This window comes from Dipodomys merriami, unplaced genomic scaffold, assembly GCF_024711535.1.
Source record: "Dipodomys merriami isolate MVZ:Mamm:240054 unplaced genomic scaffold, mDipMer1.0.p SCAF_19, whole genome shotgun sequence".
In the NCBI taxonomy this organism is placed as follows: Eukaryota; Metazoa; Chordata; class Mammalia; order Rodentia; family Heteromyidae; genus Dipodomys; species Dipodomys merriami.
In genome coordinates this window covers 20,231,907-20,258,959 of record NW_027203270.1, presented here as the reverse complement: position 1 = coordinate 20,258,959, position 27,053 = coordinate 20,231,907, and the positions used below count along the sequence as shown (strand labels likewise).

At 43.5% G+C, this 27,053-nt stretch overlaps 1 protein-coding gene across 1 annotated transcript in view; it reads right to left on the bottom strand.

Moving 5' to 3' along the window:
* The window catches only part of LOC138830844 (large ribosomal subunit protein uL29-like), a 79,516-nt gene extending 56,326 nt beyond the window's left edge, over positions 1-23,190 (bottom strand). Inside the window, exons 1-2 of the mRNA XM_070027657.1 lie at positions 23,010-23,190; positions 22,604-22,734 (exon numbers count right to left, since the gene is read on the bottom strand). Of these exons, the coding sequence (XP_069883758.1) occupies positions 22,604-22,734; positions 23,010-23,066 (188 nt within the window). The 5' untranslated portion in view covers positions 23,067-23,190. The remainder of the gene's footprint in view (positions 1-22,603; positions 22,735-23,009) is intronic.
* Between the last annotated feature and the right edge of the window lie 3,863 nt (positions 23,191-27,053).

Sequence of the window (27,053 nt, the reverse complement as noted above, 5' to 3'; positions counted from 1 at the left end):
TTCTCTTCAATTAACCACCAGGAAACTGGAAGTGGAGCTGTGGATCTAGCCTTGAGTGAAAATGCTTAGAGAAAGCACCTAGGCCCTGAGTTCAAGCCCTATGAGCAGCAAAGGAGGAGGTGGAGAAGGGGAAGGCCAGACAGCCAATGGCATCTTACAGGCAGCATTCCTCACAGCTCTCATAATGCCATACATTAGTAGGTGTAAGTCAGGACTGTCTCCCATATTGCAGTAGGGACACATAACTCCCTCAGCCATTTCCAAATCAGGATGCCCTGATCCACTGCCAGAGGGACATCTGGACTCCCCAGGGCCTGCTAGCATTTTCCACAGCAGCTGGGTGAGAAAGAAGGTGGCTGTCATGTGGGCATAGCCTATCATAGACTATTTTTGGCTCCCATGCATGTAGCCCTGCCTTTCACATTGCAAAATAGGAATATCATGTATAATACTTATGAGGTCACTGGGAAGATGAGGTGTGTAAGAAGGTGGGCTTGGCATGGGACTGGTGCCATCAGTATGTGCTGTTATGGCTGTGACCTTTCTGCCCAGGTGGCCACCAGGTCTGAATAGTGGGTGATCCCTTCTCTGCTTCCACCTTGATTGACCTGAATCCTCTGGGCAGGTGGATAGCCTCCATAAAACTATTCTCTCTCCATCTCCATCTCGCAGATGGGCAAACTGACACCCAGGAGGTGAGGGAGGACATGGAGGCATTGTAGGGATCTGCAGGGGTATTGGAGGAAAAAGAGGCTTCTGTGTAGAACCCAGTCTGCATGGCTGGTCTAGTACAGCTTGACCTTGTCCATTTGGAGAAAAATCAGGAAGCTAGGCTATGGCCAGGAATTGGAACCGCCCTTCCTCTGCTCTGGGCATGGTGGGGGAATGTGGGGCAGGGTGGGGACACCATAGGCTAAGCCAGCATGGCCTGGGCCTACTGGAGTTGGTGGCTCTACCAGTGGACTTGTCCGACCTGGCTTGCTGAGGCCAAGAAAAGGCATGAGGTAGGGGGTAAGGAGAAGATGCTCCCAGAAACAGAGCCCTGGCCACCAGGAACAGATCTGCCTTTTGCCTTCATGGTTCCTTTCTCCATGCTAAAAACAAACAAGCAAAAACCCTTAAAAAGTGTATTATATAGATGACAGATGGCTCACACCTGTAATCCTAGCTACTCAGCAAGCTGAGATCTGAGGATCGAGGTTTGAAGCTAGCCCAGGCAGGAAGGTCTGTGAGACTTTTCTCTCCAAATAATCACTGAAAAAGCTGAAAACAGATCACAAAATCTCAGGAACAGTGTCCAGGCCCTGAGTTCAAGCCACACACACACACAAATGTATTATATAAACAAGTTGAAATCAAGATAAATATAATCTAAGACAGATAACCACATATTTATTATTTTCTTCAAAATTTCTTCTAATTTTTGAAATAAAATTAAAACATTTTCTTGGAGCTATAGGCACAAGCCTACAATCCCAGCTACTCAGGAAGAGGAGGCAGAAGATCAATGAGTTTGAAGTCAACCCTAGGTAGTTAATGAAACCCTATCTCAAGTAGAAACAAACAAACAAAAACAGGCTTGTGGTATGGTTCAAGTGGTAGAGTGCTTCTTGCCTAGCATAATCAAAAACCTCATCAACCAACCAACCTTCCCTCATATTTTCATAGGCCTCTTAAAGCGTGGCAGGCTCTAGGCCCCGCACCTCCTTGGCATATAGGAGAGTGCTTTCCAGCCTCCTCGAAACTGGGTACCCCATATGGCCATGTAGCACAGAGACCAATTACCTGATGCCACAAGAAAATGATGCTCAGCTTAAACAGAACCACACTGAGCCTCAGTTCCCTTCATCACAAAATGGAGGAATGAGAATGCTGTCTGTGCAGTTTGGTCCTTCCTCCTTTCCTTTCTTTCCTTCTTTTTCCTCCCCCTTCCTTCTTCTTCTCTCCCTCCCCCCATCCTTCCCTCTGTCTTCTTCCCCCTCTTCTCTCTACCCCTCCCTCCCTCCCTCCCTTCTCCTTCCTACCCTTCCCCTGCCTCTTCCTCTGTCCCTGTCCCTACTCCCATCCCTTTTCCTCCCTCTTCATTTCTCTCCTCCTTTACTCACCCCCCCCTTCCTTTTCCCCTTTCTCTCCCCCTCCGTCTCCCCCCCTTTCCCCTTTCCTCCTTCCCCCCTCTCTCTGCAGTGCTCTGGATCCAAGCCGGGTCTTCACACATGCTAGGCAAGCACTATGCCACTGGGAGATATTTTAGCAACACGCCCCCTCCCCGCTAAATCAAGGGTTTACAGAGTGCACAACCTAACATCAGAACCCCAGAAGCTTCAGGGTGCCTTGCCTTTGGGGTCTGCAGACATTTGCAGCTTTCTCACGTTTTGACTACTTCCTCCTGTACTGGCCCAAGGCAACCACAAATCTAGCAAACTGTCTTGGTTTGATACATAAACCTCCTTTGAAATTCTGTGACTCTATCAATCCTCACAACAATCCATAAGGCATGTGTTGCACGCAAGACACTATTTCCCCCGTTTTCCTGGAAAAGTTGGGTATCCTATTCAAGATCATGCACCTGCAGTAGACAGGGCTGAGACAGTTTAGATCTGTCAACTTTGCCCTCAGATAGCAATAATATTCTACAATGTGTATGTGCAAACATGACCATGTGCCAGTCCTGGGACTTGAACTCAGGTACTTGCACTCTTGCTTGGCTTTTTCACTCATGACTAGCACTCCAACACTTGAGCCATACCTCCACTTCTAGCTTTTTGCTAATTAATTGGAGGTAACTCTCATGGATTTGTCTGACCTGGCTGGCTTGGAACTTCAGTACTCAGTAGCTAGGATTACAGATGTGAGTCACAGGGCTTGAGTCTTGGACAGCCCTGTGAGAGAGCTTGAAGTTGAGACAATTTCCAGCTGGCAGGAACTTTGTGGGCTAACGTTTTCATTTTAGTGAGGTTTCTGATTAAAACCTTTCAGTGCTGTAGGCTGAGTTAAGCTGTTTGTTGTCTCAGTATTTCCTCATTTCCTAAGAGTGTGAGCCAGAGCTAGAAGGACAACCTTGCCCTCCTTTGTCAAGGAGCTGGGGAGTGGGGTGGGAAGGCCCGTTGCCCAGCTAATAGGTGCTGAGACTGAATTGTCTCTTGGGGGATGAATGACATTAAGGACACAAATCCCACCCTATCATTACTCAGCTGGCAACCTCAGGGACATGTGATGGCTCTCCTGAGAAGGAAGGTAGCTGGGCCAGCCCTGCCTCCTGTCCTAAACCAGGCTGGCCCTTCTCCTGACCTTCCTTCCTTTCTTCTTGTCCCTCTGGTTCAGCAGGCCCTGGAGTTACTCCCAATCCAGCCTCCTCTGGCTTCCTTTGCAATGCCAGCATCTGGAGGCAGGTCTACAGAAATGTAGCTAAAGCCCTTATGCTCACTGGCCATGAGCTTATCTGGAGTGGCATCACCACTCCATACCCAGAACCCTGAGAAGCACCCAGCAAATGGATTCAAATAATATTTCCTAGAAGAGGGGCTGAGTGGTCATGCTCACCTGGGTTCTGGTTTTTCTTGGTTGGTCCTGGGGCTTGAACTCTGGGGCTGTACACTGTCCCTCTGCTTTTGTGCTCAAGTCTAGTCTACCAATTGAGCCACATCTCCACTTCTGGCTTTTTGTGGTTAACTGGAGACAAGAGTTCTCACAGACTTTCTTGCCCAGGCTGGCTTCAAACTGTAATCCTCCAATCTCTGCCTCCTGAGTAGTTAGGAGAACAGGTGTGAGCTACCGACGCCAGGCTCTTGGTTATTTTATCTTGGTAAATGGCTCAACCTGAGTTGAGTTTCAGGTCAGTATCTTCACAGAGAGACAGCAACTCTGTCTGGCTCACTGCACAGTCGTGGGGAAAATGAGGCAATGTGCACAAGGCCCTTGGCCTAAGCTGCCTTCAACAAATGCAGCTGCTATGAGGCCGGTATCCTTGGTGATGGAGGGGTGAGAGGAAGCCTAGGAACCACTGAAAAGGCTGGCACAGACTGAACAGAGCAGACATGAATTGGGAGACACAGATATACGTAGGGCTGTTAGGAAAGGGCTGTTGACATTGGTCTAAGCCATGTCAAATGCATGTGAGGAGATATCCCAGGGGTTGGCCAAGGGGGGGGGGCGGTCATAGGTCAGCTCAGCAAGAGGGAGAGAAGAATGGGGAGGATGGGCACCAGCCAGGCTGCCCAGCCCAGGCCTACTACCTGTAGACAAGCTGATATCTATCTAGGACAGCCACAAACCCCAAGCTGGAGCTGGGGATCCAGCTCCAGGCAGAAACACTGCAAGGAATAAAGTAGGGATTTGGTCGCCATGGATTCAGGCCCTAGCCAGGTGACTCTCTTAGTTCACTGGACTCAGGGTTTCCCTGAAGCTGCTATAGAGCAAAGAAGTTTGGGATATAGGCTCTATGAAGCAGACTAAAAGGTTCCAATCTCCGTTTTCTACGAACTATGGCAAAAGGTGCACATCTATAATCCTAGCAACTTGGGAGGCTGAGATCTGGAGACTGTGGTTTGAAGCCAGCCCAAACAGGAAACTCTGTAAGATGCTTATCTCCAATTAAACACCAAAAATCCACAAGTAGAGCTGTGGCTCAAGTGGTACAACAACAGCCTTGAACAAAAGGGATAAGAGACAGTACCCAGGCCCCAGTACTGCAGAATAAACAAACAAACGAGATGCTTGGCTTTGGTGAGTACTCTTTAGTGTCTGTCTAGACAAGTCACACATCCTTATCAGTGATGTCATTGATATCTTACCAGTGATAAGATGCATCTCCTTTTTAAAGATAAAATGCAAAAAGTGTGCATCTCTTAAACCAAGGAAAATTAGTTTAAGGTAAGTTGCATAGAAAATATCATTGTTCGCTCTAAAGTAATAGAATGATAGTCATTGATAAAAGCTATTAGGGATTTTCTAGGTGTCAGGCACTGAGCCAAGACCTTACAAGCATTATATCATTATATCATTCAAACTCTGAAAAGGTTATTAAATTATCTTCACTTTTCAGTTGAAAAGACAAAGCATCTAAAAGATGAAGTAACTTGCCTGAACTACATAAATGGCCAAAAACAATGTCCATTTTACCCCCAGGATACATGTGACTGGAATTAAATATCTGTTTATCCCCCTCCTCCCCATGGTGCAGGAAATCAATTCCAGGGCTGAGGCCAGCGGAGTACTTTTGTTCTTTTTAATCATTGGGCCACACACCAAGCTCCATTTGTTCATCTTTTTTTTTTTTTTAATTAAGATGTTGAACATGGGCTTGGGAAGGTGGCTTAGCAATAGAGCACTTGCCTTGAGCAAAAGAAGCTCAGGGACAGTGCCTAGGCCCTGAGTGTAAGCCCCAGACTGGCAAAAAAATAAAAAATAAATAAAAAACCATACAATAAACAAAAAACAGAAAGAACAAAATCAAAGAAGTTGAACAAAGATGCTATAATTTTATTATGTCAGGTTATGAGTATAATGCATCTTGATCAATGTGACACCTTCCACTGTTCTCCCCTTTTTTTGCTTATTTATCTTTGTGTGTATCTGTGTGTGTCAGTTGTGGGGCTTGAACTCAGGGTCTGAGTGCTATCCCTAAGCCTATTTGTGCTCGAAGCTAGTGCTCTACCACTTGAGTCCCAGCGCCATTTCTTTTTTGCTTTCTCTCTCTCTCTCTCTCTCTTTCTTTCTTTCTTTTCTTTTTCGTTTCCTTTTTCTTCTTTCAGTGGTTAATTGGAGATAAGAGTTTCACAGGTACTTTTCTACCATGGCTAGCTTCAAACTGTGATCTTCATATCTCAGCCTCTTAACTAGCTAGGATTACACACATGAGCCACAGGTGCCTGGCTTTTTTTTTTCATTATTTAGAGAATATTAATTTCTGTAATCAAACTCACATAGATAAGACCTTACATATTTTTCTCTTTTCTTCTCCCAATACTTAAATATTTAATACTGTGGGTTTAGCCCTGTTCAAATGGAAAAAATTAAAGTTTCTAGACCAATATGGCTATTCATTTTCGTACAAGGCCAACTCAATATGGTAAACTGGGATAGTTTTTCCAAAGTTGACAGTACAGATAAAGTTTCAAAAAACTCAAATGACTTTAGCTGTTTGACCCTTAGCTTTTTTTGCTCAAGGACCTGGGGTTCTACCATTTGAGCCACGAGCCTGATTCTGGATTTTTGTTGTTTTTTGTTTTTTGTTTGGGTCCGGTCGTGGTGCCTGAACTCTGGGCCTGGGCGATGTCCCTCAACTCTTCAGCTCAAGGATAGCACTCTACCACTTGAGCTACAGCGCCACTTCCGGCTTTTTTCTTTTTGCTTATGTGGTGCTGAGGAATCGAACCCAGGGCCTCATGCATGCAAGGCAAGCACTCTACCACTGAGCCACCTTCCCAGCCCCTGATTCTGGATTTTTATTGGTTAATTGTAGATAAAAGTCTCATGGACTTTCCTGCCCTGACTGGCCTTGCACCTTGATCCTCAGATCCCAGCCCACTGAATAGATAGGATTACAAGTGTTAGCTACCAATTTTGACAAATGCCTGAGCACATGGAATTTAACCCCCATCAAGATACAAAACACCATTGCCACTCCAGTTATGCAATTGCGAGTCATTCAATTTTTTTTTTCATCACAGATTAATTTTGACTTTTGGAGGCCTTCATACAAATTGAATCATGTTATAAAAGTACTTTCTTGTGTGTAGTTTCTTCTACTCACCATGGAGATTCATTCATGTTGGCACATGTATTGGCAATTTAAGTTCCAACTTCTTAAAATGAAGTAACACAAAATCAAAAGTGACTCTAGTTACTCAATCATGTTAGCAACTATAGAGAATATGTTCTAAAACAAAATTAGAATATTCTTTTTTATTTTCTTGGTCGGTCATGGGATTTGAACTCTGGGCCTAGGCACTGTCCCTCAGCTCTTCAGCTCAAGACTAGCACTCTACCACTTGAGCCACAGCCCCACTTCCCAAAATTAGAATATTCTATATATATTACATGGTAGCAGTTAGAATTAAAGGCTCTACGAAAAACTAGAATCAAGCTCCCTTAGTCGGAAGCTTTGTTTCTTTCTAACCTTTTTGAGCCTAGATTTCTTTATCTTGAAAACAAGGATAATACGAGGAGGCTACAATGCTTGATAAGAAATGTACTCATTATCTTGCCCATGTAATTGTAACCCCTCTATACAGTATTTTTACAATTAAAAAAAGAGAGAAATTCAAAAAAAAAAAAGAAATCAAGGATAATAAAATGAGGCAGCTGTGAGATGTCGATGAGAATATGGCTACCTAAAGTAATATATGACTTATAATAACAAGCCCTTAATAAATATTAGTTACATCTATAGTTATCAATAATTGTGTCTCAATGTATTTTGATTGGATGAGAAACATTTTAACATTTAGTTACAACAGATCCAGAGTGTACAAAAAGGATTAGTGCTTAAAATGTATACCACACTAGAGTATTAGCTGAATATTTTATTTTCACCAAGACCTAGGAAGCATGTGGGAGAGGATGTAAAGAGGATGTTGATGCCTATACAGGATACAGCTGGATACGAAGAGTTACTTCTAATATTTTCTATGGCAAAGAGCAGTAACTATGGTAGACGACAATTGCACATTTCAATTTAGCTAGATTTCCAATGTTAACAGAAAAAAAAGGTAATTGAGGTGCTAAGATATGAATTGGTCATTAAATAGTACATACACGTATTAAAAGTCATATTTCACAGCATAAATATGTACAATTGCCATGTATTTAGAAAGTTTTAAATATATTTAAGAATTCAATTCTCACCACATTAAAATAAATAATACAACTGGGCCCTAGTGGCTCACACCTGTAATCCTAGCTACTCATGAGGCTGAAATCTGAGGATCATTGTTCAAAGCAATCCCGGGCAGGAAAGTCCATGAGATACTTATCTCCAATAAACCACTAGAAAACGGGAAGTGGCGCTGCGGCTCAAGTGGTAGAGCACTGGCCTTGAGCTGAAGAGCTGAGGGACAGTGCCCAGGCCCAGAGTTCAAGCCCCACGACCAACAAAATAAACAAACAAATTAAATAAATAAATAAATAAATAAAGCCTGTAATCCTGCCTACATATGAAACTGGTATCTTAGGATCTAGGTTTAGAGCAGGCCAAAGGAGGGACTTATCATTAACCAGCAAAAAGCTAAAATTAGAGGCATTGCTCAAGTGGGAGTGTCAAAGCCCAGTGAGAGCTTGACAGCCTGAATTCAAGCTCCCATACTGGCACAAAAAATTGTTTCTGGGGCTAGGAAGGTGGCTCAGTGGTAGAGTGCTTGCCTCACATTCATGAGGCTCTGAGTTTGATTCCTCAGTACCTGGTAAGCAGAAAAAAAGCCGGAAGTGGCACTGTGGATCAAGTGGTAGAGTGCTAGCCTTGAGCTTAACTGCTGAGGGACAGTGCCCAGGTCCAGAATTCAGGTCTCACGACCAACAACAACAACAAAAAAACAACTTTCCCTTGTTGATCAGACAATTCAACCTTCCTATTTTCATAGATGGGATATACCTGGTTTAACCTTCACTATTTGAGGCTCTCTAGTAATTATAATACTGTATTTCTAATATTATATTACACTATTTTTTCTTTGTAAAATGTACCAAAAGTGGACTTGGTGGCCTTCAACTTTGGGATTGCAAAGGGCTGGGGGAAGTCTTAATGTGGTTTATGTCTGGCCTACTGAAAATTTTCCTTTGCACTGTTAATCTTAGACAAGTGAAATGTGGGGAAAATGGACAGGTCTGTACTCCTGGCTTTGGTCTCTGAGCTTGGTCCTTCAGCCTCTCATTCATTAAGTGATAGCTGACATTCTCTGACAAGTATTTGGCTTTAGATAGTTATAATTCATTTCTGAGCTTACAATAGATAATCTTACATATTAACTAAGAGCCAGAGAATTTAGTCTCTGGTCCCAAATTTCATAAATTATTAGCAGTAGAGTTAACACTAGGCCACCATGCCAGCTGACATCAGAGTAGCATGGGGGCTGGGGGGTGCGAGGGTAATGGCTGGCCCTCTACCACTTGACCCACACTCAAGCCTCCAGTTGTGTTTATTGCTGGTTCTTTTTATTTTTTTTTATTTTTTGTTCGGCTACTGGGGTTGATTTCTGGGTGCCATCCCTTAGCTTTTTCGCTCAAGGCTGTCACTCTACCACTTGAGCCACAGCTACACTTCCAGTTTGGGGGAGGTTAATTGGAGATAGAATCTTACAGACTTCTTTCCCAGGCTGGCTTTGAACTACAATCCTCAGATCTCAGCCTCCTGAATAGCTAGGATTGAGGTGTGAACCACTGGCACCCATCTTATTACTGGTTTTTTGTTTTGTTTTTTCTTGCAGGTCATGGGGCCTGAACTCTCGGCCTGGGCACTGTCCCTCAGCTCTTCAGCTCAAGATTAGCACTCTACCACTTGAGCCACAGCGCCACTTCCAGCTTTTTCTGTTTATGTAGTGCTGAGGAATAGAACCCAGGTCCTCAGGCATGTGAGGCAAGCACTCTATCTCTGAGCCACCTTCCCAGCCCATTACTGGTTATTTTTCATATAGAGGCTCAAGAACTCTTCTACCTGTGTTGGCCTTCAGTTGTGATCCTTCTATTTTCAGTTTCTAGAATAGCTAGGATTAAAGGTGTGAGTCACCAGTAGCTGGCCCTATTGGAATTTTATTTTTCATATAGATGAACATTCAATCGCTTTGTCTCCAAATTTCTCATCTGAACTTTAAAGAACCCTCTCTTAGACGCTGTTTAAACAAATTTTTTAATTCCCTTTGAAAGGCATGAGATCTTGAAAGATCTGATTTCAAAACCAAAATAGTTCTTTAAAATACCTATTGTGATCTTTGGGGAGGGAACCTGATGCATCACAACTGTATTACAATTAAGCCATTAATCTTGTAGCTTCACCAACATTAACTGTTTCATTTTCATGACACTGCTGAGTCATCTCTTTCTGTAGAGGGTCAAGAAAAGGTCTTTTGACAAGTGTTAATTCCTTCTGGATGTTTACAAGTTTCATTCACTCTTAACTTTTTCATTATTCACAATGTTTCTATTCTTACAATTAATAATAACTAGTTTTGTCTTATTGTTAGCCTTAATTTCTTTGGGGGGGTCTGGCTATTGTCACACTCAATATTGGCTTGTGGACTGCTCAAGTCCTGGTATGATAACCAAACACACAATGTACAGGAAGTTCTGGGGAAAGGGATCCAGTTAAAGATATTCTCACATGCTGTAGTTCCCCCGCCTCCCTGCAAAACAAAACAAAAACTTCCTATAATAATGAGCCTTCTTGTAACCCCCATGTTTTTCAACCAGAGGGAAACTCCTAAATCCCTTTGAGTCTTCAACTTTTTTCTAAGCTACCAAACCTCTTGAGTTTTCTCTTTTCTAACCAACCCAGTCTCATGTCTTATCTTCTAATTATTTTCCTTACTATTTTTTCTCCTTCCTGCTTTCCTTCATAATACTAGAACTTAAAATCATAGGATTTGCTGACTTTATTATCTGTTGAACAAGTCAACACTTTGGGGGCAGAAACTTTACCTTGTTTAACATTATTTTTCTAATGTCTAATATAGTTCTGGATACCTGAATGGATATTCAGTAAATATATTGAAACAATGAAAGAATGAAAACCTAACACTGAATTAGATACTGAAACCACCAGTCTGGATGCCATAACACTTAGTTATGGTCTCAGTGACAAAGATGTCAGAGAAGACAGCTTAGTTAACTCAGCTGGACATTTAACAACTTTGGACAGCTTCTCACTCATTCTCTTCCATGTAATTCCAACCCCCTGAACCCAAATCCTATCACTCCTACATTTTTCCATTCTCCACTTAATAGCCTTTTAAAACACCATGAAAAAAGGTTGCTAGCTGATGTGCTTTCTCCCAATTACTCTTACCTGCCTTACTCCAATGGGAGAGGACAATGTGAGCAGTCAAGGGCACTCCTTCACATGTGTTCTTGACCGCCATTCTCTAATCTCCCAGTTTTATCCCCCTAGTAACAGCTTTTCTCCAGGCTTGAAATATGCGCAAGTCCAACCTTTCTTAAAGCACCCCCCCCAAAAAAATTGTTTTTCATTACTGAAAAAAAAATTTTTTTTTTTGTCGTTGGTTGTGGGGCCTGAATACTGGGCTTACGCTCTGTGCCTCAGCTCTTCAGCTCAAAGCTAGCACTCTACCACTTGAGCCACAGCGCCACTTCAGCTTTTTCTGCTTATGTGGTGCTGAGGAATCGAACCCAGGGCCTCATGCATGCAAGCAAGCACTCTACCACTGAGCCTCCTTCCCAGCCCAATTCTTTAAAAACAAAGTTTATACCTGCTATCTCCATTGTCTTTCCCTGTCATTTTTTTCTAACCACCTCTATCCTTTTGGTTTGAGACATTTTGCTATGTAGCCCAGGCTATGTCTAACTTGTGATCTTCCTGCCTCAGCCTCCCAAGTACTGAGATTACAGGTGTGTAATCACCTCACTTACATCTTCCTTCTCTCCTTCTCATCACTCCTCTGAAACTCCTCAGGCATTTCCCAAGTGATGGAACCTAAAGGTCAAAGACTTGAGTTTCACTCAAGGTTGTTGCTCTACCACCTGAGTCACAGCTCCACTTCCAGCTTTTTAAATTAATTAATTAGAGATGATAGTTGCATGGACTTTTCTGCTTTGGCTTGGCTTTGAACCATGATCGTCAGATCTCAGCCTCTTGATTACAGGTGTGAGCCACAAGCAAAGACCATAGGATTTAACTTTCTGCTCTTCACTTAACATCTGATGTACACTAACAAATCATTTCCAATTTTCTGAGACCCTTTCCACTTACCTCATACCTTTCTGAGCATTTCAGTATCCTTTGCTGTAATCCCACTCTACCTTAGCCTATCTTGCTCTACTTTACCCTACTAACTGCCTTTAAACCAGACAGATTACTCTTTAGTGCTTTGAAAACAAAGTCACTGACAACTAATTATATTAAAAACCAGAATTTCCAGCTTTAAAAAAAAATCAGAAGCGTTGACTACACATTCCCATCTAACAACTAGCCAGATGTTGCCACATTAGATGTCATGTGGTGGAAAGGATAACAGAGTAAAACAGCAAAAGGCTGACAGGAAATGCTGCTGTGCATTTGTGTTATAAAGTATGACCATGGACAGTCTCTCTCATAAGGTAACATTTGAACTTATACTTCCAGAAGGAGCTATTTCACTGTGTAGGAAAAGAACATTAAAGGCAGAGGACATTAAAGCCACTGAGGTGGAAGTGTGATTGGCTGATTTGGGAAACAGCAAAGTCAGTGTAAGTCATCAGTGAGTGCTGGAACATGAGATCAAACCAATAGGGCAGGTGTTAGAAGGTTTCAATATGTAAGGATAAGGAGCTGTATTTTGTCTCCCAGTGGACTGTACCTGGGATTTGTCTTCTGCTTTTAAAATAAATGGGCATTTTTAAAAGTCCTTATCTTGCTTTATATTACTGACAACTTTCTAGTTTTTGAAACTCTCTTATTTTTTTGCTAGTGATGGGGGAGGGGGGGGTCTTGAATTCAAGGCCTGAGTACTGCCCCTCAGCTCTTCAGCTCAAGGCAAGCACTCCACCACTTGAGCCACACTGCCACTTCCAGTTTTCTGGTAGTTAATTGGAAGTAAGAGTGTCATGGACTTTCCTGCCCTGGCTGGCTTTAAACTGTGATCCTCAGATCTCAGCCTCCTAAGTAGGTAGGATTACAGGCATGAGCTTTCTCTTATGTTTTTAATATTCCTTCACATTCTTTGTCCGTTCCTATTCTTCTGTCCATTTCTTTTTTTCTTTTTTTTTGTCGGTACTGGGGCCTGAACTCTGGGCCTGGGCACTGTCCCTCAGCTCTTCAGCTGTAGACTAGCGCTCTACCACTAGAGCCTCATCCCCACTTCTGGCTTATGTGGTGCTGAGGAATCGAACCCAGGGCTTCAAGCATGCACGGCAAGCACTCTACCACTGAGCCACCTTCCAAGCCCCCTCTTCTTCACTATGATGTTGTCCATCATTCATTTCATCAATTATCTTCTTGCTCTCTTCATATTCTTCTGGAATGCCTTCATCCTCACTCATGGTCATTACTACAGGCTGACAACTTTCTGATTAATTGTCTATATGTGAATAGCAATGTATCCTAAAACTTATCAGCCTAATGTAACAGCAATATATAGGAAAGCTAAAAACACAGCTTCTGAGAATCAGAGGATCAACTTAACTGTATAGTTCTGGCTGAAAGATATGCTTCTGAAGGGTTAAAGTCTTGAGGCAGTGACCACTTGTTGCTTGTTTAAGATCAGCAAATTCTGTCTAGCAGAGCCACACATGGTGGTAATCCAACCCGTAGTTGGTTGTGTGGCTTTATAGCCCTGCAAATCTTTTTTTTTGGGGGGGGGGCAGTCCAGTCTTGGGGCCTGAACTCTGGGCCTGGGTGCTGTCCCTCAGCTCTTCAGCTCAAGGCTAGCACTCTACCACTTGAGCCACAGAGCCACTTCCGGCTTTTTTCTTTTTGCTTATGTGGTGCTGAGGAATCGAACCCAGGGCTTCAGGCATGCAAGCCAAGCACTCTACCACTGAGCCACCTTCCCAGCCCAGCCCTGCAAATCTTTAGCTCGGGGTTCTCCTCCTAGGCTCAGCTGTGTCAGAATGTAGGACCAGGCCCGAGTTGCAGCCCGTCTAAATAAAACCTTAAAACAGCTGTAAAGTCTGACTCTCAGTGGTCTTCTTGGTGGAGGTCCTGCGACCTGGCCACAACATATTAGTGGGGGCTCGTCCGGGATCCCCCAAAGACCTCCAAGACCTCAGACGCCAAAGGTAAAACAGCGCTATTTTTGTTAATTTGTCTTGTACTGTCGTTGTATGTTTTACTTTCTTTTTCCTTTGTGGGGACGACCACTCCGATTCGTTTTGTGTAAAGGGTTGTGGAAGTGGATGCACTCTGTACAACAGCCCAAATGCTCTTGTGTGGTAGGGGTCCTTGGAACCCTGCCGTGTGAATTGTGCAGCGGGGGTCGGTTCAGTGTAGGGCCAGAACTGACCAAGAGGGCCTTCTAACCGAGGCCCAACTCGCCCACTGTGGGTCTGCTCCTTCTTCTGTGGGGCATGGGTGTGCAACCCCACCATGACAGGAGTCAGCGGACCAATTTGGGAGATCTCCACTTCATAAACTTTTTTTCATAACTGTCAGGCCTACGTGTGTTTTGTTTGTACTGTTTATTGTTTTTTGGACTGTACGACTGATGGGACTGGAAACCAGGGGCACCACTCCATCTAGCCCCCTAGACTTAGAAAAAGAAACTAAGAAAGAGGAAAAGAAATTGTACCCCCCAGTTTCTCAGGGAGATAACTTGGAAGAAGAAATGTTTCCTCCCCCATACTCCCCTTCCCAGGTTGCTTTTGCAGAACCTGAGAATGATCAAGAGGAGGAAGGAGCTATAGAACCAGCAGCCAAACCCTTAGCACCTGTCCTTAAAGTTTCTGAGGGGCCAGTCACTCGACGAAGCCATGGAATCAACCCCCCTTCTAATACAGCTGTTTTTCCCTTATGCGCCATAGGTCCTATGGATGCGGATGGTCAACAGCAACTCCAATATTGGACATTTTCTACCAGTGACCTATACAACTAGTGCACCCAAAATGCCCCCTTTTCTGAGAAACCCCAGGATTTAATTCGTTTGCTTGAAACTATTCTCTTTACTCATCAGCCCACTTGGGATGATTGCAGTCAGCTTTTACAGGTCCTTTTTACCACCGAAGAGAGAGACCGTATCCGAGAGGCGGCCCAGAAACATATCCCTGGCTCCACATGAGCAGCCATCACGGATTCTGCCCTGATCGTTGCCTATTTTCCTGAGATCCAACCAACATGGGAGTACAATACAGTTGAAGGTAGGAAGAGAGTTCTTGTCTACCGCCAGGCTCTGTTGGCAGGCCTCAAGGCGGCGGCTCGCCGACCTACTAATATGGCCAAAGTTTATGATGTTAGACAGGGAGGAAGCATATCTTGACCAGCTCATGGAAGCTTTTAGTCAATATACCCCGTATGATCTTGAGACCCAGGAGTTGGCTCAGATGATTATGTTTGCCTATATAAATCAAGCTGCACCAGACAGAAAGCAAAAGTTGTAGGCTCTAGACAGACTTGGTGAAAAGTCTATTAGGGATCTAGTAGCCGCGGCTGAAATGGTTTACAATAAAAGACAGAGGAGAAAAGACAGGAAAGGAGGGACAGAGAACGTGAAATTGAGCGTGAAAAGAGAGACCGGGCCAAGGAAAAGAGGCCAGACTTGTAGGACTCGCCACTATCGCATGCCGAGCACACCTGGTTCACAAATGGCAGCAGTTTCATTCAAGATGGAAAATGGTACGCGGGTGCAGCTGTAACCGCCCACACTGAGATAGTGTGGGCAGAAGCACTCCCCCAGGGAACATCTGCACAAAGATCAGAACTAGTGGCACTAACAAAAGATGGGAAAAGGGAAGAGACTAAACATTTACACAGACGGTCTGTATGCTTTTGCCACCATGCATGGAGCCATTTACCAAGAGAGGGAGCTGCTGACAGCTGAGGGAAAGGCTATTAAAAACAAACAAGAAATTTTAAGCCTCATTCAGGCCTATGGGAACCATTAAATATTGCCATTATGCACTGCCCTGGCCATGAAAATGGAACTGATTCTATAACCAAAGGAAATAACTTGGCCGATCAGGCAGCTAAGGAGGCGGCCCTGCAGCCCAGTACTGACTCTAGAAGACCCAGGGCCACAAGCTTTGCCTCCTGAGCCTCATTACTCCCAAGAAGACTTGGAGTAGATAAAAAAAATTCCCATAGCCTATAAACCCCCGGACAGAGAAGGAAACAAAGACTGGTAGAAAACTGGTGAGGGGAAACTTATCTTGCCACAAAGATTGGGCAAGGGGATTCTTAAGAGAATCCATCAGGTCTCTCACATGGGAACCTGAAGAATGCAGAACTTGCTCCGACACTCAGAAGTTAAAATTAGGCAAGGAAATCAACTCATTGAGGACATTGTTAAAAATTGTAAAGCCTGTCAGCTCACCAATGCCACCAATCAACCGGTTACAATAAGAGCTCGCCGCCGTGGAGATAGGCCAGGTGTGTATTGGGAAGTAGACTTCACAGAAATTAAAACTGGAAACTTTGGATATAAATATTTGCTAGTTTTTATAGACACCATTTCAGGATGGGTTGAAGCCTACCCAACAAAACATAAGACCACAAACATCGTGGCTAAGAAGATCCTGGAAGAAATCCTACCTAGGTAGGGCTTCCCATCCACCATCGGGTCAGACAATGGACCAGCCTTCGTCTCAAAAGTAAGTCAGGGAGGGGCTGGGAAGGTGGCTCAGTGGTAGAGCCCTTGCCTTGCATGCATGAGGCCCTGGGTTCAATTCCGCAGCACCACATAAGCAGAAAAAAACCAAAGTGGGACTATGGCTCAAGTGGTAGACTGCTAGCCTTGAGCTGAAGAGCTGAGGGACAGCGCCCAGGCCCAGAGTTCAGGCCCGACAACCGGAACCCCCCCCAAAAAAAAAAATCAGTCAGGGAATACCGAGGCACTGGGGACAGATTGGAAATTGCACTGTGCTTATAGATCCCAGAGTTCAGGGCAGTTAGAAAGAATGAATCGGACTCTAAAAGAGACCTTAACTAAATTGGCCTTGGAGACTGGCACAGACTGGGTATTGCTCCTTCCTTTTGCACGAAATTCATCCTATCAGCTTGGCATTACTCATTTTGAAATAATGTATGGACACCTTCCACCCATTATCCCTAGCCTTCAGACTGAATTGCTTGCTGATTTGGATGATACTGAATTTCTGTGTAAGCTTGACTATTTACAGCTGGTGCATAAAAGTATGTGGCCCCAGCTTAGAGCATTATAGGATTCTGCTTCTATTCCTAACCCCCATTTGCTTAAACCAGGGGACTGGGTGTTTGTTCAAAAGCACAACTTGAGATCTCTGGAACCACAGTAGAAGGGACCTTACATGGTGCTACTGGCTACACCTACTGCCCTTAAGGTGGACGGCATTGCTGCTTGGATCCACTGCTCCTATGCCAGACTGGCTGACCCCTTTGCCCTGGAACACATGGGGAAACATGGGAAGTCTCCAAGCATCCTACCCAAGCACTCCACATACGCCTCAAGGAAAGAAAGAGGAACTGATTGTTATTGGGACTGTTGTTTAATAGTATGGCTAAGGTCAGAGAGGGACTATAACCGTTCAAGATCAAGAGCTGTTGGAGTTTAGTTTGGGGCTGGAGCCACAAGATTGTGTCTCAGGACCATAAGTCAAGGGGGGAATGAAGGGTTAAAGTCTTGAGTTTTACAACACTTCCAAGATAGCCCACTCATATGACTGTGACAGGAGCCCTTAACGTCTCTACCATATAAATTTCTCCACTGGGCTGCTTGAATATCCTTTTGACAAGGCATCTGGTTTTAGGCAGTGAGTGATACTAAGGAAAACAATGAAGAACTACAATATTTCATGACAACCCTGGAAGATATACACATAATTTCTGCAACATCCTATATAAGTCAGCAATATTATATTTCAGGAAAGGGAACAAAGGAAAACTAGTAATCATTGATGGCTGCTTTGAAAGATGGTTACCACAGTACAAAAATTGGTTCTCTAAAGTCACTTAAAATAAAGTTCTTTTTTTTTTTTTGGTCCAGTCGTGAGACCTGAACTGGGCCTGGGCGCTGTCCCTCAGCTCTTCAGCTCAAGGCTGGGACTCTACCACTTGAGCCACAACGCCACTTCCGGCTTTTTTCTTTTTTCTTATGTGGTGCTGAGGAATTGAACCCAGAGCCTCAGACATGCAAGGCAAGCGCTCTACCACTGAGCCACCTTCCCAGCCCCATGTTCTATAAATATTTTAAAAAATTGGTTCTCTAATTCAGATCTATCACCTGAGCCTCAGACATGTAAACTCAAGTTACCTACTGGATAGCTATTGTTTATATATTATCTGTGAAAACCTGCTCTTTGATACAATGGTGTGTCCACCAAATGTTCTCCTGGGAGTTGCATGAGAGTAATAGTAGTAGTAGTAGCAGTAGTAGTAGTAGTGAAGGAGTGGCTCAAGTGGAAATGGAAGTAGCAGCAGCAGCAGCAGTAGTAGTTAGAAACTGGCTCTGAGTACTGTCAAATAAACTTTAAACTTAAAAGAGTACCTGTGTGTGAGGCAGGATGCCTGGTGCTTTAAAATATCTTACAGTAACTAATGTCACATCATAAATGAGAAAACAAAGGTTGACTGTAACTTGCTTAACCTTGCCAATTCTATGGTTAGTGAACGGCAGTGTAGGGATCAAAATTCAGGGCTACTTTCCAGTTTTCTTGTCATTTTAATAAAACCACATTTTCTGACTTCTTTAGAGTTCTGAGCTTTTGTTCTATTATCAGGAAGGCACTGCAGGCAATTCCACTAAAAGTAGCATGTCTTCTGTGGTAGAAAACCAAGGAGGGCTTGTTGTTGTTGTTGAGTCAGTTCAATGCCCTTGTAGGAAGATCTGTGCAAGTAATTATTCAAAATTTATTGGCTACAAAAATTTAATCCAGGCTGCAAAACAATAGTTATCAAATTGTGTTGCTAAGTAATCTTTGCTACAGTTATTCTACCTTTCTAGGTTAACAAAATGAAAAATAAAGTTATTTTCTAGCACACAATCTTTTTTCCCCTAACAATCTCTTTAAAGTCTCTCAAAGAGACCAGCTGTGGTAAAATGAAATTATTTTCCCACAGACTTTTTAAAAAAGTCTTCTCAGTGTCATCTCCAAAAAGTGTATGGTTTGTAAAAAAGAACCACTTTATTCAATATTGTATCTAAGAAAAAAATATCACTACTAAACAGTATTGGTACATCCTGGAAACAGCAAAAAAATACCAACTTGAAGCTGAGTGTTGGTGGCTCATATCTGTAATCCTAGCTCACTTAGGAGGCTGAGATCTGAGGATCAAGTTTTAAAGCCAGGCTGGGCAACAAAGTTCGTGAGACATATTTCTAACAAACTACCAAAAAAGCTTGAGGTGAATGAGTGGCTCAAGTCAAGAGTACCAGCCTCGGGTGAAAAAATGAAGCAACTGTGTCTAGAGTCTGAGTTCAAGCTCAAGTACACCAATACAAATAAAACTTTGATATTCCTTGTTTTCTATATTCTTTCTCCTTCCATAATCATTACCGAATTGCACTATCATTAAAGATAAAACGTCCCTCCTACTGTGCCTTGCGACTTTAATGTACTGGGCTTTCTTGATGTCCAATCCAATTTATTCTTTTGAAATTCAATGAATGCACATTTTAAGGTAACTTTATAAAGCAATGATCCAGAAAATTATTCCTTATTTTCTAGAACATGATTGTTAGAAATCGGAGAACTAGAGATAGCCATCACTATGTAGTATTCAGTAGTAATCTAAACAGCAATATAAAGCAATGAAATTCCAAATAAGAAAAATATACAAACCACAATAACCAACAAGCAAATTTAACTTCTGTATGTTTAAAACAAGTTGGAAAGAGCAAAAGGCTAAAGACTCATCATATATTTGCCCTAGTGTAGAAATAGATAGTGCATGCAGTACAATTGCACACCTTCTGTTTACATTGCTGTCCAATAATCTACCCCAATGGCAACTCAAAACCCACAGGAGCAGCTGGCTGAAGCCTGTAATCCTAACTACTCAGCAGGCTAAGATCTGAAAATCATGGTTCAAGCCGGTGCGGGCAGGAAAGTCTGTGAGACTCTTATCTACAATTAACCACTAAGGAGACATGGTCCATTTTATTTTTACAAATTTTCTCAATCAAAAAAAGGGCAAACAATGAGACACATATATAGATTTATTCACTATTAAGTAAAGGACAAAGGATGAGATATTACAGACAACTCTGGTCAAGTAAACAACTAGTTACAAGTAAAACATTACTACTAAAAACATTAGTCAGGTCGGGCGCTGGTGGCTCAGATCTATAATCGTAGCTACTCAGGAGGCTGAGATCTGAGAATCACGGTTCAAACCAGCCTGGGCAGGGAAGTCCATGAGACTCTTATCTCCAATAAGCCAAAAGAAAACCTGAAGTGCACTGTGCCTCAAGCGGTAGAGTGCTTGCCTTGAGCTAAAGAGCTCAGGGACAGCACCCAGACCCAGAGTTCAAGCCTCATGACCAACAGAATAAAATAAATAGTTGGACTTGCAACACAACGAATGCCAAATACTTAAAACGTGTATTATAGTATATATTAATTGTAAAAAATAATGAGTTTTGTTGTGATATTTTCACACATGCATATGTGAATGTACTTTGTCTCTGATCATCTTTCTCTTTCCCTGAGTCCTCTTTACTTTTGTAGACTTTTTTTGTAAATTAAGGCCAATCTTGGATGGACACAGTGCCTTGTAACATCAGTGATTTAATGGAGTTTAAATATTGCCAATGTAAGCTACTCAGGAGTCAGAGATCTGAGGATCATGGTTCAAAGCCATCCTGGACAGGAAAGGCCATGAGACTCTTATCTCTAATAAACCACTCAGAAAACTGGAAGTGGAACTGATCTGATCCCCAACACTAACATAAACCATACAAAAACAAAGTACTTAACCAAGCAGTTATATCCTTTAGAAATTAATCAAATGATTAATTTAACACCTAATAACAATAAAACTGGCAGACTAAACCATAATTTTGCCCCTATTAGTGAAGTATAATTTGGGTAGTGTTAGAAGCTAAATTATATTTCCAACAAAGATGTATATTGGAGGCCTAAAATTAGAATATAACTATATTTGGAGATAGGATCTTTAAAGAGGCCATTAAATTAGAATGAGGTTTCTACAAGTCTTAATCCAACATGGTTAATGGGCTTATCTGAAGTTAAAATTTGAACACATATACAGGAAGACTATGTGGAGACACAGTGAGAAGACAGACATCTACAAACTCCAATTTCTAGTTTCACCCCAGACCTATACAGCATATGCACACAAAAACTGGGACACAAACACACACACACACACACAGAAAAATTCCTATATAGATACATGTCCATGGATACTTGCCCATACAATAGTGCATTATTATACTGCTATGACACATTATTGTACGGTGATTAATAACTGAGGCAACAGGACTAAATATTCTCCATGAATTGGATCTTCATTTACTAGAACAAACCAGATAGAAAATGAGAGGTAGTGAACAGTCAGCGAAGAGGGCATCATCTGTACCCTTTTCATCAGAAATCAGATGCCTAGAAAAATGGTAATACTACAGAGGCATCTGTAAGTATTAATCCATTTATTGCCTCCATTTCTCTGTTTCCTCCCTATTCCCACTCAATGACTCCATTTTTCTCCAAGTACACTCCATCAAGCTTGCTCTTTTATTGCTTATTATTACAAATGATTGGGGGAAATTGTAGGGCATAGTATGTCCACCAGAACATACTATGTAATATCTTGCCTTTGTGTTCCACATAGACAATTACATTTTCTTTGGTTTTCGTTAATATAGTGCTGATAAAATATCTTTAAAGCAAAACACTTTAAAATTCCAAGTGCACAAAATCAGGCACAGTGGCACATGTAACCCTAGTTTACCTGTGGAGCTGAGATCATAGCTTAGGGCCAGCCTGGGTGTTTAGAAAGACCTCAGCAGAAGGAAGGAAGGAAGGAAAGAAGGAAGGAAGGAAGGAAGGAAGGAAGGAAGGAAGGAAGGAAGGAAGGAGGGAGGGAGGGAGGGAGGGAGGGAGGGACAAGGGAGGAAGAGAGGAAGGAAGGGAGGGAGGGGAAAAGAGGGGAGAGAAAAGAGGGGAGAGGAGGGAAGAGAGGGGAGGGAAGAGAGGGGAAAGAAGAGAGGGGAGGGGAGGGAAGAGAGAGGAGGGAAGGGAGGAAGGATGGAAGAGGAGGGAGAGTGAAGGGGAGGGAGAGAAGAGAGAGGGAAGAAAAAGGGAGAAAAGAGGGAAGAAAGGGGGAATGATAGGGGTAGAATACGGAAAGGGAGGGAGGAAATGAAAAATGACCCAAATACTGCTTTTTTGTTGTTGTTCATGTCGGTTATGGGACTTGAACTCGGGGCCTGGGGATTGTCCCTGAGCTTTTTTGTTCAAGGCTAGGCCTCTACCACTATGAGCCACAGCTCCACTTTCACTTTCTTGGTGATTAATTGGAGTCTCACGGACTTTCCTGCTGGAGCTGGCTTTGAACTGAGAGCCTCAGATCTCAGCCTCCTGAGTAACTAGTAATTACAGGTGTGTGAGCCACCAGTGCCTGTGGCCCCAGTGATGTGTTGATCAGATAAATAAATACTTTGCTGCACAAGAAATTTTTGAGACAGGATCTCATTATGCTGTTCAGGAGGCTAGTCTAGTTTGGAAAATATTGCATTTTTCTTTCTGTTCCATTTATCCAGGAAATGGTCACTCCCCAGGCACACGTGAGGCTCCACACCAGTTGGCTTACATTTTGGAGAGTTTGGATGCCAGGACACTGGTCACTTCAGCGATGCGCAGCTGGGACAGCTCCACCTTCAGGTCGTCCAGCTTCTTTAGCAGCTCCTCCTCCTTTCTGCCGCGCAGATCCGGAGCGTGATTCTGCGCCGAAGAGGTCCGAGTTCAGTCACACCGCCAGGCCTCTCGGCACCTCAGGAAGCCGCGGCCGATTCGGTCCCCGCCGGCTCCCCAGCAGGGCCGCCACCCCCCTCAGCAGACGGGAAGCTTCAAGAGCCGGGTGCGCGCCGACTCCGCGGGCCGAACCCGGGGCCCGGCCGTCCTCAGCTGCACCTCACAGACCGTTGCGGCAGGCAGATGAGACCCCACCACCACCACACACACACCCCAAGTGCAGCCCGCGGCCCCTACCAACTCACCAAGCTCCCGTGACCCAGCGACACTGGGATGGCACCGAATCCCTCGGCCCTCACCATAACTACAAGTTGCTGCCTCGGCCATTGCCTCGGTCGGAGGAAGAGACGAACCGACGGTTGGGAGCTCCGAAACCACCGCGGCCGGACAGCGCCGGACGTTGCCAAGAGCAACCGTCCCGAGGATCCTGTCCCGCCCTCCTCCTTCCGGAGAGCGGCGGTAAGTCCCGCCCTGCGTGTCTCGGGAGCATTTTACAGCTTGGCCTGGTGCTGGAGTGAGCACCCCTATGGAAACTGAGGCCCGGAGTGCCCAGCAAGTAGTCGGAGATGTAGTAGTGAGGGCTTGAATTTGACCATTAAGTGCTCTGTTTAATTCATTCATTCGCGCTGCTTAGCAGATTTCCCAGACTGTCCCTAAGCCAGGTGCTGGAGCCAGCAGAATAAGTGAGAGGGTGTGGGGATGTTAGACTGAAGAGTTGAAGTAACTCCATTTAGAGGCAGCGGCCATTCTGTCATTTATGCTAAATTATGAGTGACCCAGAGCAAACATAAATTCCAGGTACTGACCTATCTGTGTTGAAGTTAACCAGAACTCACATAAATCCCAAGGACAGAGTTATCTTTGGCCACAAACTCCCCTCACTTTACAGATACCCCCTGCGCTTTATTGCCCTGGCCCAAATGGTCTGATAACACCCTATCACCCTCTGTGCTAGAAAGTCTTTTTAACACATCTGGTTGCTGTAACTTTCTGGCTTTTGCCTTTATAAGCCCTGTGAAATTTCAGCTCAGGGCCTTCCTCCTAAGCTCCCCTGTGTAGATGTGTAGGATGAGGCTGGAGCTGCAGCCAGCCTGAATAAACCCTTGCCTTCAATATGTCTGGCTCTCAGTGGTCTTCTTGGTGGGGGGTCCTGCAATGCAGGCATAACAAGACTAGTCCTGCTAGCTTCCAATAAGAGATCCTCCTCCTGAGCTGCTCCTGTGGTGGGATTACAAGGTAAACCTGTAAGCAAAGAAGCTAGTGCTCTACAATGAACCAAAGTGTTACTTCGGTTTTCTGTTTAGTTGGAAATAAGAATCTCACAGACTTTCCTGGCCAGGCTGGCTTTGAACCACGACCCTTGGATCTCAGCCTGTTTAGTAGCTAGGATTACAGGTGTGAGCTTGCCAGTGCCTGGCTCTTTGTCTTTCTTTTGTACTAGTTATTGTTGTAAAGATTTGTTACTCAGCTACTGGGTGGCCACATGCAGAAGACTAAAAGTGGACCCCAGCCTATCACCATGCACAAACATCAACTCAAAAAGGATTAAAGACCTTAACATTAAACCTAAATCTCTGAAACTACTGCAGGACAGAGTAGGAGAGACACTTGAACTTACACGCACAGGAAGGAACTTCCTGAACAGAGTCCCAGGGTCACAACTAATGGGAGAGAGACTCAACAAATGGGGCTACCTTAAAATAAAAAGCTTCTGCACAGCCAAAGCTATCGCAACCAACCTAGAAAGACAACCAACTATTGGGAAAATATATTTACCAGCAATAAATCAGACAAGGGGTTAATAGCCAGTATATACAGGGAACTCAAGAAACTAAGCCATCCCAAACCTAACAAACCAATTACTAAATGGGCAAGGGAACTAAAGAGGGACTTCTCAGATGAAGAAATAAAAATGGCAAAGAAACACATGAGGAAATGTTCACTATCCCTGGTTGTGAAGAAAATGCAAATAAAGACAACCCTGAGATACCACCTTACCCCAGTCAGAATGTCCCACATCCACAAATCAGCCAATGACAAATGCTGGAGGGGATGCAGAGAAAGAGGAACCCTATTACACTGCTGGTGGGAATGTACACTTATACAAACACTTTGGAAAGCAGTCTGCAGGGTCCTCAGAAAGCTAAATATTGACCTCCCTTATGACCCAGTCATACCACTTCTAGGCATCTATCCTGAACAACAGGAACCAGTATACAAGGACACATGAACCTCCATGTTCATTGCAGCACTGTTCACAATAGCTAGGATATGGAAACAACCCAGATGTCCCACCACAGATGAATGGATCCAAAAATTGTGGTATCTATACACAATGGAATATTATGCAGCCATTAGAAAGGACAAAATAATTACACTTGAAGGGAAATGGATAGAGCTAGAAGAAATTATGTTGAGCGAGGTAAGCCAAGTGCAAAGAGACAAACGGCACATGGTTTCCCTGATAAGTGGATGTTAAGTACAAAATGTTAGGTGATATGGCAAAATTAACAAGACTTAAGAAAGAAAGAACTTCCATTCATCTGGTTGAACCACTACTAAATAACCCTATGTGTTGGGAGCCCTACAGGGAGTCTATCTGCATGATAGGCTTGACTATCTCACTGGAACATCTGGAGGCTGTTTACAGAATCTGGTCTTTTCATCCTGCCCCAAACAAAGACCAGGTAGCCGCTATCGACCACCTTTTCACACTGCCCTAAGCAAACATCCTGCAGCTGCTATGGCCACTGAAAAAGCTTCCTTATTTTAAGCATATAAATACCCCTGTGTGAAAAATAAAAATTTGCAGCTTGATCAGAATCCTTGTCTTGCTGTCATTCTTCTTGTCTCTTGTCCCTTCATTCCTTCTCGCTTAGGTTCATTGCCCTCGTTGAAGTCCTGCTGGTCAGGACACCCATGCTGCTGATCACATGTATGGTGTATATGTGTACACCGTTACATGTTATAGACCATGACAGACAATTTGCTCCAGGAAAGTTAGAATGTGTTTCTGACTTTAACTGAGCATCACTATCCCACAATACTGTAAAATTTGAGCAATTATGTAATCACTTAATTACAATTAAAAAAAAACACCACCAGAAAACTGGAAGTGGCGCTATGGCTCAAGTGGTAGAGCATGAGCCTTTAGCTGAATTGCTCAGGGACAGCTCCCAGGCCTAGAGTTCAAGCCCCATGACTGACCAAAAAAAAAAAAAAAAAAATAGAGAGAGAGATCCTTCATGTGATTGTATCTAACATATTTATAAGATTGTTTCTTTGTTGCTTTTTATGTCCCTCCCCCATGGTATAATCCCTGCTTTCACTATATATAATGTTGGTATATGTGGAAGGGAAGGGGAAAAAATCATAAAAAAAAGGAATACAGGAGTAACCATTGCAATAACGAAATGTACAAGTCGTTATGTCCATTTGGTTTTATTAGCCAAATGAAGATATCAGTAAAATACGGTGTCAGTAGACAACAAATGGATTTATTATTTTTAGACAGGACCTTGCTAGTAGGCCAGGTTGGTCTTACAGGTGTGTGCCACCATGTATAGCACAACAACTAGAATTTCATATGTGTATATTCCCTTGCAAAAAAAAAGACTGGAAACTATACGAAAATCCATAATGGGAGATGAAAAACCAGAGTAAGGGAGAGAAAAGATGAAGCAAGTACACTGACCCAGAGATCCCATTTTCTGAAGCCTTGTTCCTGCATTACAAGGGTTATAAAATTCTGTGGCCAAAGCACAGAGAGAAATAAAATCAGTTATTCCATTTGCAGGATCCAGGGGGGAGGAAGGGAACACAGACACACTCACACACACACACACACACAAACAGACACACACACACACCCAGAGCTGCTTAGGAGAGGAGCATTCCTTTTTTTTTTTTTTTGGTCCGGTTGTGGGGCCTGAACTCTGGGCCTGGGCACTGTCCCTCAGCTCTTCAGCTCAAGGCTAGCACTCTACCACTTGAGCCACAGCACCACTTCCGGCTTTTTCTTTTTGCTTATGTGGTGCTGGGGAATCGAACCCAGGGCCTCATACATTGCAAGGCAAGCGCTCTACCACTGAGCCACCTTCCCAGCCCCCTAGAGAGGAGCATTCCTATTGAGAAATTTCTCATAAAGAGGATGAGATGTAATGAGTGAGGTGATGAGGGATCAACATCACCAACAGCATCTGTGTATGAATACAGTCAGATTTCCTGGGCCCAGAGGAAAGTTGCTTTTGTAACCATGATCCCTGAATGAACAGGCAAAACTTCTCCTA